The sequence below is a fragment of the Bubalus bubalis genome, chromosome 1 (genome assembly GCF_019923935.1).
Source record: "Bubalus bubalis isolate 160015118507 breed Murrah chromosome 1, NDDB_SH_1, whole genome shotgun sequence".
Lineage (NCBI taxonomy): Eukaryota > Metazoa > Chordata > Mammalia > Artiodactyla > Bovidae > Bubalus > Bubalus bubalis.
Window position 1 is genome coordinate 127548934 of NC_059157.1, and position 13354 is coordinate 127562287.

The 13354-nt window shown below is 39.9% G+C and overlaps 1 protein-coding gene across 10 annotated transcripts in view; it reads right to left on the reverse strand.

The window, feature by feature from the left end:
* The window catches only part of VPS8 (VPS8 subunit of CORVET complex), a 302528-nt gene that overhangs the window by 32455 nt on the left and 256719 nt on the right, over positions 1 to 13354 (reverse strand). For 8 of the 10 annotated variants that reach the window (XM_025287194.3, XM_025287177.3, XM_025287181.3 and 5 more), the window contains one exon: positions 5183 to 5236. The exons of 1 other annotated variant lie outside the window; for it this stretch is intronic. In XM_025287194.3, coding sequence (XP_025142979.3) covers positions 5183 to 5236 — 54 coding nt within the window. Of the gene's footprint in view, positions 1 to 3228; positions 4152 to 5182; positions 5237 to 13354 lie in introns of those variants that run through there. One more of the 10 variants, XM_044943973.2, reaches the window with a different exon arrangement.

The window sequence follows — 13354 nt, forward strand, 5'->3', positions numbered from 1 at the left end:
ATCACACAACAGCTAGGAACCGTTGCATCTGTCTCTCAGCACTTTCTCCTTTTGTGTTTCTTTGACTTTTGTGAAACTATCATTCTTGGGCTGGTCAGTTAAAGCAGCCAGCTTTTCCTGCTGCTATGAAAACAGTGGTTCTATGAGGCTTTTTCCTTAAAAAAAAAAAACAAAACTGCCCACTCCATAATTTAATAAAAATCATGAGCAAATACAGTCATCTACATTCCTGACATGACTGGCAAGACTTGGAATCATCTATAAAAATTCTGCCTCACCAGAACGTTTCAGAAAAAAAGTCAGCTCTAAATTCTGATATTACGTTTGAAATTGTGCACCAATTTCTGGGAGGCTTGGCTATTAAATCCACCAGTTCAGTCACCATTAACTTGTGTAGTTAAGAGCCTGGCACATTATAGGCTTATTGAATATCTGCTGAATGTACCCAGAACTATTAGAAAGGCGTCCCACTCTGCCACTCCCAGTTTCCTCCCTAACTGGAAGAAGAGAACACTGAGTGTACCCCTAACTAGTGGGCTCCACCAGCCAGAGTACCCGGCCCCTGATGCTTCCACAACAGCAGAGAAAGCTCGTCTAAAACAGGGATGGCTCAGAGAGTGTAACCACGCTTTTGTAATCAAGAATAAGACAAAACTGCTTTCTCTGATTATTATGCATGTAACAATACCATTGTTCATTCTGAATATTCATTGGAATGATTGATGCTGAAGCTCCAATACTTTGTCCACTGGATGCGAAGAGCCAACTCATTGGAAAAGATCCTGATGCTGGGAAAGACAGAAGATGGGAGAAGGGGGCAACAAAGAATGAGGTGGCTGGATGGCATCATCGACTCAATAGACATGGGTCTGAGCAAACTCTGGGAGATAGTGAAGGACAGGGAAGTCTGGTGTGCTGCAGTCCATGAGGTTGCAAAGAGTTGGACACGACTGAGTGAGTGAACAGCAAAGTCAACTTTGCCACACAAGTTCTGGTTGGTGTTTCTAGCGTAGTGAAGAAACGATGCATTATAGCTAAGAGGTTTTTAATGCTGCCTTCCACTAACTCTCTATACTTCTTTAATCCACCTCAAACACCAACAGTACCTCCAATCTTGATCTATGCTATGGAGTTTATTGCAATGAACTTTATGACAATTTCTATCTAAGGAAAATGTATCTAATTTTCAAATTTCTAGTCATCCAAGATCAAGATACAATCAAGATACAGAAGTCCTAGGAAAGTATATGTGTCTTCCTACTTTTTTTATTGAACTCATCAGAGCACATTAAGAAGAAATTTTATATACAAAAAATATGGTATACAAATTTTAAGCACTATAGATAAATTATTACACATGATAAGTATTTCTAATCCAGAGCTTTCCAAAGGAATTTCTAAAATATGAAATGCTCATGGAATCTGCCAGGTCCTGACACAGCAGCAGAATAGAATGACTCCTCCATGAGATACCCACCCTGAGCCAACACGGCTCCCGGCTCCCCAGCACTTGAATGTGGCTCTTGGCAGGGCCAACACTGACAGCAGAGTCACCAAACACCTTCTGTGGTTACTGGTCAACAGAAAAAAGCTTTGGCTCAAATCAAGAACACTGCTGCTCTTTTGTGTTTCTTACACATGTCACTCTGGCAGTCACACTGTTCTACAGATACTGCTGGTGCTCCCATCTGTCAGTGCAGCTTTGGGAAGAGTGACTGCGGATCCAAGATGACAACCAGGATACACAGATATGCACAAACAAACACAGATACACACGCTGAACTAGGGAAGTAACAAGGCTCAGTAACGCTGAGCCTCACACTGATCGTGCTCAGAGTGTTGCTGACTGAGCTCAAACAGTAAGGAGCTGACCATGCTGGGAACACAAGCCCAGGACAGCAATGATGTTTCACTGGTTCTTTCTAGAGTTATTCAGCAGAAACTTCCTCTTCCCCCTTGAGCCCCCAAAACAACTATGAAGTCTGTGGAATCTTACATCTCTCTCATCCACGAAACAACTCCTGAGCAACTGCGTACTCTGTTCTACACTTAGAGGAACAACAAGAAACACAACTGCTGTGGGCCTTGCCCTCTGAGGTGGAGGGTCTAGTCAGGGATACATATAAGCAAAGAGGCAATGTCAACACAGCCAGTTAGGCATGTTGGTAGACACAAGTTCAGGGTACTCTGAGAGCTCAAAAAAGGAAGGACGCCTAACTTAAGACTTAGGGTGTCAAAAGGGTGTACTGCCACTGCCACTGCCAAGTCGCTTCAGTCGTGTCCGACTCTGTGCGACCCCATGGACTGCAGCCTACCAGGCTTCTCCGTCCCTGGGATTCTCCAGGCAAGAACACTGGAGTGGGTTGCCATTTCCTTCTCCAATGCATGAAAGTGGAAAGTGAAAGTCAAGTCGCTCAGTCGTGTCTGACTCTTAGCGACCCCATGGACTGCAGCCCACCAGGCTCCTCCATCCATGGGATTTTCCGGGCAACAGTACTGGAGTGGGGTGCCATTGTAGGGGGACAAAAAAGGCTAAGACTGGAATCTACCTCACCCCCTCACTCCATTAGCATAGCACAGGCTTAGGATTTTGTTTCCTCTAATTGGTCTTTCTGCCTCAAACCTCACGTTTGAGGGGAGCACTTATCCTTGAGATGAAAAGCAAACTTCACAGGCTGCACTCTGTCACCTGACTCTTGTTTATTTCACTGGGCTGCTGCAAGCTCCCATATTTAAGATAAGCAGAACAGTCCCCATTTCCTGAAATGTGTTGTGTTCACCCGTATCTGCCAATACCACCTTTTCCCTTGTTTCCAGGCTGGATTAAGCTCTACCTCCACTGGGAAGCCTTCCCTGATCTCTTCTCTTAGTCTGGGAGAAGCACCTGTTATGATGTACATTTTAAAGTTTTTCTCAACACTGTAACCAGTGAGATATTAAGTACATGCTGTTAAGTTAGGGCTTCAAGTCAGGGGTGGTCAGTGGCCCTAACCAAGAATCCACATTTCAGAGACGGCAACACATGAACTTCCAAAGGAGGCTCCTAAAAGCCTTTTAGCTGTTCATATATGGACACCTAACACCTATGACTTTGCTCATTAGCTCAGAAAACACCAGAAAAATTTTCCGTTGGTAAAATTAATGGCTTGATAATCAGAATGTTAAATAGTAGAAACAGTCTCTCATTGCTAAAATAAAAGGTATTCAAAATATGTATTCATAGTCTGGATAAAATGTTTTCGAGATATTAATTTAATAAATGTCTTTAAGTACGGTTGGATTTGCTTTCATTATAATCTAGTAACAAGGTTGTAGGGGAGCAGCTAACCATTTCTCAAGTTTCTTAATTGGACTCTGTACCTAAAGAATATAAGAGTTGTACTAAATGAGGTTAGTAATTTCAAAACAAGGAAGCACCCCATCATCCTGCATGGCATGTGTCAAGTTGCAAGGTAACTGTCAGGGCACCTGCTAATGGCTGAGGTCCTTGAGAACATGGATGTTATTTCTCATCTCTGTAGTCTGTTTCTTTGCTCATTATCTACTACAAAGAAATATTTGCTGAATGGACAATAATATCAGTAGCATAACAAAGTGAAAGGACATTAGACTAGGAGTTGGGGGAGACTTGTGTTTTAATGCCAGTTATAATTTACTGAGTATTTGATATGTGTCAGGCACAGTGGCAGGCACTTAAATCGTTTCTCATTTAATCTTTAAATTCTGAGAGGTAGCATTATCCTTTTACAGAGAAGGAAACAGGGAGGCTGACTTGAGGTTATTCAGATAGAGAAGTAGAAGAGTCGATCTTTGAATCCAAGTCTGGCTGAACCCAAAGCATGGGTTTTTAACTACTGTGTTAGAAGTGTGTTCCATGTTAACATTTGAGAGAGGCAAAAAATCTTCCCTCTAGAGTCCAGTTTCCTCCTTTGTTTACTGAGTGGGACTAAGCGGCGGATGCCCGTTCCAGCTCCTCGTGGTACAGTGCGATGGCTCTGAGCGGCAGCAGTCAGCACCACCGCCTTGCCTGCCTTTGCTGCCTTGACAAGAGTGAAAGAGGCCTTCATGTGCAACATGTTCTAGGGCTTTTCAGATAACATATTTTGCTTCTATTCTTTTTTTTCCTTCCTTTGAAGCAGTCTTGGAGGATTCTGAAGGCAGAGAAAAGGGACCTGTTTTTGGCACAATGCTTGAAGCTAGAACCTGCTGTTAAGTCAACAGGGCCAGCAAGTTGTTATTTTTGTTCTATTATACAAGCCTTTGCCGACATGGATGCTGTGAAATTGTTTAAAAAAGGGGGGGACAAGGAAAGCAAACCTTCAACCAGGACACTTCAACTATCAGAGAAATAAAAACAGAAAAAGAGAGCATAGCAAAAATGCCAATCTTTTGGCTATGTTTCCACTGTACTGCTACAGCTGGATAAAGAAAAGGATTTTAGTGGTCCTCTTGGCATCATCTGAGAATTATTTGGTTAAAAGACACACTCTATCTGTGCCACAGAGTTTACAGTCAAGGGGTGAAATAGCACAGATAGAAGTTCTATCTTATGAGTATTTATGAGGACTTACTTAGCTGATATCTGCTGAAATGTTAATACCTCAGACTAGTCTGTTCTAGGAACAGCCACCTGGAGGGATGGTACATTGTTAAGAAAAACTATATACCTTTCATCCTTAGAATATCTTTCATCTGCTATCACTCACTGATACCAGGATGCCCATTTGGCGCTAGTAGTAAAGAACCTTCCTGCCAATGCACAAGACATAAGAGACGTGGGTTTGATCCTTGGGTCAGGAAGATCTCCTGGAGGAGGGCATGACAACCTGCTCTCTCTGTCCTGGAGAATCCCATGGACAGACCTACCTGGCAGGCTACAGTCCCTAGGGCTGTGAAGGGTCAGACACAACTGAAGCAACTTGGTACATAGTACACACACAGGAATTCTAGAACAATGAAAGTCCCTAGTTGCCAGGAGACTGATGCTAGACTCAACCCCCCAACTGGCTTCTCTGGAACAGTCAAAGAGCTCTGGTGAGCTCTTTTTAAGGCATCCAATCAGAAAGAACCTTTGACAGCACTAAGATGATTAAAAATCACTCATTTTGAGCACACTGTTCAATAGAGGAGAACACATACACAGAAGGAGGAAGTTGGCTTTCTTCCATTAAAACTCACTCACCTTTTTAATAGCAGGATCCCCTTTGGACAGATGACAGGATGGGGACATTTTTACCTAGGGGGGAAGAAAAAGGCAAACCTTTTGATATGTTCTTATTTACAGCTGAGTTTTGTTTGACCCACCCTCAAAATAACTCAACTGGAAGTGGCATAGTAGTGTGTGTGCATGCTCAGTCATGTCCAATTCTTTGAGGCCCCATGAACTGTAGCCTGCCAAAGCTCCTCTGCCCATGGAATTTTCCAGGCAAGAATTCTGGAGTGAGGCACCATTTCCTTCATCAGGGGATCTTCCTGCCACAGGGATCAAACCCGACTCTCTTGCGTCTCCTGCATTGGCAGGTGGATTCTTTACCACTAGTGCCACCTGGGAAGCCCCAGAAGTGGTATAACTGAGATAAAACAGACATTTTAAGGGAACCAATGAACATATGTATATTTTTTAAAGTCCCTTTGAAGTTTCTCTGAGATGAAAAACTCAGTGGTTAGCCAAGATAAAAATGTGATTAAACTATGAAAAGTATTACAGATAGTCCAAATTGGTTTTAGCCAAATGGTAAGGAACCTAAGAGATCTTTGGGGACAATATTAATTTTAATTATCTTTGTGGACAACTGACATGATCCAAAGTAGTCAGGGATATATTATTTCATAATGATAAAGAAATCAATTCATCAGGAGGACATAACAATCCTAAACATCTACACATCTAACAGCTTAAAATATGTAAGTTAAAAAGTGATAGAAATGCAAGGAGAAATAGATCTTACAGCCAGAGATTTCCATATTTCTCTCAAGAAATGAGAGAACAAATATGAAGATTACAGAAGATATACCCAATTTAAAAAATGGGCAAAGGATCTGAACATTTTTCAAAAGAAGACATACCAAAGAACAATAGATACATGAAAAAGTGCTCAACATCACTTATGAGGGAAATGCAAAGCAAAACTACAGTGATGTATCACCTCACACCAGTTAGGATGGCTTTCATAAAAAAAGACAAGGTATAACCAATGTTGGGGAGGATGTGGAGAAAGGGAGCCCTTACACATTGTTGGCAGGAATGTAGATTGGTACAGTTATTATGGAAAACAGTATGGCAGTTTCTCAAAACATTTTAAAAACTGAACTATCATATCATCCAGCAATCTCACAGCTAGGTATACACCAGAAGGAATTGAAAGCAACATCTTGAAGAGATACCTGCTCACCCATGTTCAGCATACCATTATTTACAATAGCCAAGATATGGAAACAACTCAAGCATCTATCAGAAGATGAATGGATAAAGAAGATATATTTATCTATCTATCTATCTCACATCCTCATACACACACACAATGAAATATTACTCGGTCATAAGAGAAGGAAATCTTACCATCTGCAACAATAAGGATGGACCTAGAGGGCATTATACAAAGAGAGAAGTCAGACAAAGAAGGACAAATGTTGTATGATATCACTTACAAGTGGAATTTAGAAAAGCTGGACTTGTAAAAACAGAAAGTAGAATGGTGGTTACTAGGGGCTGGGAGGTTAGGGGTAGTGAGGGTGATGTTGTTGAAGAGGATAACCTTTTAACTAGTAGAGAAATAAGTTCTGAAGATCTAAGGCACAACACAGTGATCAGAGTCAACAATACTCTACTATACATTTCAAAGTTGCTAAGAGACTAGATCATTACTGTTCTCAACACAAAAAAGAAATGGTAATTATTGACATGATAAAGGTGTTTGCTAAGGCTACGGGTATGAAAAGGCAAAAAGATATGACACTGAAAGATGAACTCCCCAGGTCAAGAGGTGCCCAATATGCTACTGCAGAAGAGCAGAGAAATAGCTCCAGAAGGAATGAAGAAGCTGAGCCAAAGTGGAAACAACACCCAGTTGTGGATGTGGCTGGTGGTGAAAGTCCAATGTGTAAAGAACAATACTGCATAGGAACCTGGAATGTTAGGTCCATAAATTAAGGTAAATTGGAAGTGGTCAAACGGGAGATGGCAAGAGTGAACACTGACATTTTAGGAATCAGTGAACTAAAATGGATGGATGGGTGAATTTAATTCAGATGACTGTTATATCTACTACTGTGGGCAAGAATCCCTTGGAAGAAATGGAGTAGCCCTCGCAGTCAACAAAAGAGTCCGAAACGCAGTACGTGGGTTCAGTCTCAAAAACAACAGAATGATCTGTTTGTTTCCAAGGCAAACCATTCAATATCACAATAATCCAAATCTAAGTCCCAACCACTAATGCCAAAGAGCTGAACACTTTTATGAAGACCTACAAGACTTTCTAGAATGAACACCAAAAAAAAAAGTGTCCTTCATCATAGGGGACTGGAATGCAAAAGTAGGAAGTCAAGAGATACCTGGAGTAACAGGCAAGTTTGACCTTGGAGTACAGAATGAAGCAGGATAAAAGCTAACTGAGTTTTGTCAACTGGACTGCACTGGTCATAACAAACACCCTCTTCCAACAACACAAGAGATGACTCGATACATGGACATCACCAGATGGTCAATACCGAAATCAGATTGATTACATTCTTTGCAGCCAAAGATGGAGTGACTCTATACAGTCAGCAAAAACAAGACTAGGAGCTGACTGCAGCTCAGATCATGAACTCCTTGTTGCCAAATTCAGACTTATATTGAAGAAAGCAGGGAAAACCATTAGGCCATTCAGGTATAACCTAAATCAAATCCCTTATGATTATACAATGGAAGTGACAAATAGATTCAAGGGATTAGATCTGATAGAGTGCCTGAAGGACTATGGACAGAGGTTCATAACATGGTACAGGAGGTAGTGATCAAAACCATCCCCAAGAAAAAGAAATGCAAAAAGGCAAAATGGTTTTCTGAGGAGGCCTTACAAACAGCTGAGAAAAGAAGAGAAGTGAAAGGCAAAGGAGAAAAGGAAAGATATACCCATCTGAATCCTGAGTTCCAAAGAATAGCAAGGAGAGATAAGAAAGCCTTCCTAAGTGAACAATGCAAAGAAATAGAGGAAACCAACAGAATGGGAAAGACTAGAGATCTCTTCAAGAAAATCAGATACCAAGGGAAAATTTCATGCAAAGATGGACAAAATAAAGGACAGAAATGGTATGGACCTAACAGAAGCAGAAGATATTAAGAAGAGGTGGCAAGAATACACAGAAGAATTATACCAAAAATGTCTTAATGACTCAGATAACCACGGTAGTGTGATCACTCAGATGAGAGCCAAACATCCTGGAATGTGAAGTCAAGTGGGCCTTAGGAAGCATCACTATGAACAAAGCTAGTGGAAGTGATGGAATTCCAGTTGTGCTATTTCAAATTCTAAAAAATGATGCTGTGAAAGTGCTGCACTCAATATGCCAGCAAATTTGGAAAACTCAGCAGTGGCCACAGGACTGGAAAAGGTCAGTTTTCATTCCAATCTCGAAGAAAGGCAATGCCAAAGAATGTTCAAACTACTACACTCATCTCACATGCTAGCAAAGTAATGCTCAAAATTCTCCAAGCCATGCTTCAACAGTACATGAACCGAGAACTTCCAGATGTTCAAGTTGGATTTAGAAAAGGCAGAGGAACCAGAGATAAAATTGCAAACATCCATTGGATCATAGAAAAAGCAAGAGAGTTCCAGAAAAACATCTACTTCTGCTTCATTGACTACACCAAAGCCTTTGATTGTGTGGATCACAAAAAACTGCGGAAAATTCTTCAAGAGATGTGAATACCAGACCACCTTACATGCCTCCTGAGAAACCTGTATATGCAGATCAAGAAGCAACAGTTAGAATCAGACATGGAACAATAGACTGGTTCAAAACTGAGAAAGGAGAAGTCAAGGCTGTATATTGTCACCCTGAATGTTTAACTTACATGCAGAGTACATCATGTGAAATGCTGTGCTGGATGAAGTACAAGCTGGAATCAAGACTGCCAGGAGAAATATCAGTAACCTCAGATATGTGGATGACACCACCCTTATGGAAGAAAATGAAGAGGAACTAAAGAGCCTCTTGATGAAGGTGAAAGAGGAGAGTGAAAAAGCTGGTTTAAAACTCAACATTTAAAATACTAAGATCATGACCTCTGGCCCTATCACTTCATGGCAAATAGATGGGGAAACAGTGACAGATTTTATTTACTTGGGCTCCAAAATCACTGCAGATGGTGACTGCAGCCACGAAATTAAAAGACACTTGCTCCTTGGAAGAAAAGCTATGACCAACCTAGACAGCATATTAAAAAGCAGAGACATTACGTTGCCAACAAAGGTCCATCTAGTCAAAGCAATGGTTTTTCCAGTAGTTATTTATTGAGGTGGGAGTTGGACCATAAAGAAGGCTAAATGCCAAAGAATTGATGCTTTTGAACTGTGGTGTTGGAGAAGACTCTTGAGAGTGCCTTGGACTGCAAGGAGATCCAACCAGTCCATCCTAAAGGAGATCAATTCTGAATATTCATTGGAAGGACTGATGCTGAAGCTCCAATATGTTGGCCACCTGATGCAAAGAGCTGACTCATTAGAAAAGACCCTGATGCTGGGAAAAATTGAAAGGAGGAGGAGAATCGGATGACAGAGGACGAGATGGTTGGATGGCGTCACCGTCTCAATGGACATGATGAGCCTGAGCTAGCTCTCGGAGATGATGACGGACAGGGAAGCCTGGCATGCTGCAGTCCATGGGTCAGACACGACGGAGCGACTGAACAACAAAGCTACTGGGGTAATCATATTGTAATACATAAATGTATCAAACCAACACATAGTACACTCAAACCACACAATATTAAATGTCGATTATATGTCAATTTTAAAAAATAAAAAGGAAGGATATAGAAAATGTACATTGACAGAACCCTCCACCCAACAAAGGTAGAATACATACATAATCTTTTTCTGGTACAGTAGAGATATACCTCAGAGATATTATGAATTCAGTTTCAGGTCATTGCATTACAGCAAAAGTTGTGATAAAGCAAGTCACACAACTCTCTGGTTTCCTGCTGCATATAAAAGTTGTTTATACTACACTAGTCTATTAAGGAGCATTATATCTAAAGAAACAATGTACATATTTTAATTGAAAAATATATTCTTGCTTAAAAAATGCTAACTATAATCTAAGCCTTCAGTGAGTAATAATTTCTTTGCTGATGGAGGGTCTTGCCTCTATGTTGATGGCTGCTGATTGACCAGGGTGGTGGTTTCTGGAGGCTGGGGTGGCTGTAGCAATTTCTTACAATAAGACAACAATTAAGTGTGCCACATCTATTGACTCTTCCTTTCACAAATGATGTCTCTGTAGCATGCAAAGCTGTCTGACAGTATTCTACCCACAACGGAACTACTTGAAAAACTGGAGTCAATCCTCTTAAACCTTGTTGCCACTTTATCAACTAAGTTTATGTAACATAAATCCTTTGTTGTCATATCAACAATCTTTACAGCATTCTACCAGGAGTGGATCCCATCTCAAGAAAACACTTTCTTTGTTCCTTCATAAGAAGCAACACCTCATCTGTTCAAGTTTTATCATGATATTGCAGCAATCCAGTCACATCCTCAGGCTTTACTTCTAATTCTCTTGCCACTTCCACCATATCTGCAGTGACTTCCTCCATGAAGTCTTGAACCCCTCTGAGTAATCCATGAGGGTTGGAATCAACTTCTTCCAAACTTCTGTTAATGTTGATATTCTGTCCTTTCCCATAAATCACCAATGATCTTAATGGCATTTAGAATGGTGCACCCTTTCCAGAAGGTTTTCAGTTGACTTTGCTCAGATCCATCAGTGAACTATGTCAGCTATAGCCTTATAAAATGTATTTCTTTCATAATAAACTTAAAAGTCAAAATTTCTCTTTGATCCATGGGCTACAGAATGGATACTGTATTAGCAAGCGTGAAAGCAACATTAATTTTGTTGTGTATCTCCACCAGAGTCCTTACATGACCAGATGCATTGTCAGTGAGCCATAATATTTTTTTCAAAGGACACTTTTTTTCTGAGCAGTATGTTTCAACAATAAGCTTAAAATATTTAGTAAACCATGTTGTAAGCAGATGTGCTGTCATCCAGACTTTGTTGTTCCATTTATAGAGCACAGGCAGAGCAAAGTTAGCATAATTCTTAAGGGCCCCAGAATTTTGGGAATGGTAAATGAGCACTGGCTTCATCTTCAAGTCATGACCCGCATTAGCCACTAACAAGAGAGTCAATCTGTCCTTTGAAGTTTTGAAGCCAAGCACTTTAAGAACTTCTCCTCTCAAGCTATAAAAGTCCTAGAGGGCAAGGCATCTTCTTTTAATATAAGGCTATTTCATCTATGATGAAAATCTGTCATTTAGTGTCCCTACTTTGATTAATTATCTTAGCTAGATCTTCTGAATAACTTGCTGTTGCTTCTACATCAGTACTTTCTGCTTCACCTTGCACTCTTATGTTACGAAGATGGCTTCTTTTCTTATACTTAATGAACCAGCCTTCACTAGCTTTAGACTTTTCTTCAGCAGCTTCCTCATTTCTTTCAGCCTGCACAGAATCGAAGACAATTAGGGCCTTGCTTTGGATTAAGTGAATTTTATGGCTTATTTGATCTTCTATCCAGACTACTAAAACTTTCTCCACATGAGCAATAAGACTGTTTTGCTTTATCATTTGTGTGTTCACTGAAGTAGCACTGTTAATTTCCTTTAAGAACTTTTACTTTTCATTCACAACTTGGATTAACTGTTTGGCACAAGAGGCCTAGCTTCTGATCCATTTTGGCTTTTGGTAAGGCTTTCTCAGTAAGCTTAATCATTTCTAGCTTTTGATTTAAAGTCAGAGAAATGTGACTTTTCCTTTCACTTGAACACTTAGAGGCCACTGCAGGGTTATCAATGGGCCTAACTTCAAAATTAATGGTCTCAGGGAATAGGGAGGCTTGGAAAGATCCCCTGGAGAAGGGAAAGGCTACCTACTCCAGTGTTCTGGCTTGGAGAATTCCATGGACTGTACAGTCCATGGGGTTGGACACGACTTAGCATTACCTTTCTTAAGGAGAGGGAAAGAAACAGGGGATCCGCTAGTAGGCGGAGCAGCTAGAACACATACATTTGTTAAGTTTGCCATCTTAAGTAAGCGCAGTTTGTGGTCCCCAAACAATTACAATAGTAACATCTAAGATCACTGATCACAGATCACCATGCAATAATAATGAAAAATATTGTGAGAATTACCAAAATGTGACACAGAGACACAAAGTATGTAAATGCTTTTGGAAAAGTGGTGCCTTAAACTTGCTTGAGGCAAAATTGCCATAAACCATCAATCTGTAAAAAAGAAATGAAGTTTCTGCAAAGTGCAATAAAGAAAAGCACGATAAAATGAGGTAAGCCAGTATACACGGACCATTTACCAACATAGATTATTTTCTGACAATAGCAATTTTCAATTAATTTCAAACAATTCAAGTCATACAAAGAATATTCTCTGACTGTACTAGAAATAAATTAGACATGAGTAACACAAAGTTTTCTGGAAAATTCTCAAATATTTAGGAACTGACAAATTTCCAAATAATGCTTTGATCAAAGAAGAAATCAAAAGGAAATTAGATCCTAAAAATACCCATAATCATGAAGAAACAAGATCTGAATAGACCAAAAATTAGTAAGAAAACTGACTCAGTAATAAAAAATACTTCCCCAAAGAGAAAAGTCCAGGACAAGATAGTTTCATTGGTGAATTCCACCAAGTATTTAAAGGAGAATTAATTCCATTCCTTCTCCAACTCTACCAAAAAACTGAAGAGGAGGGAACTCATTTTATGAGATCAGCATTAACCTTCAAGGAAAGAAGATTACAGGTCAATATCCATGATGAATATAGTTGAAAGAATCATCAACAAAATACTCACAAACTGAATTCAACAGCACCTTATAAAGTTCATATATCAAGTTTAAGTGGGATTCATGGGATGCAAGGAGGGTTTAACATATACACAAATCAATAAATGTCCTAGCCAGAGAAATTAGGCAAGAATAAAAGGCATTCAAATTGGAAAGAAACAAGGAAAACTATCTCTGTTGGTAGATGATATGCTCTTATTTGTAGAAAATTATAAATTTAGATTCCACAAAAAAGCTATTAGAATAAACAAATTAAGTAAAGTAGTAGGATATAA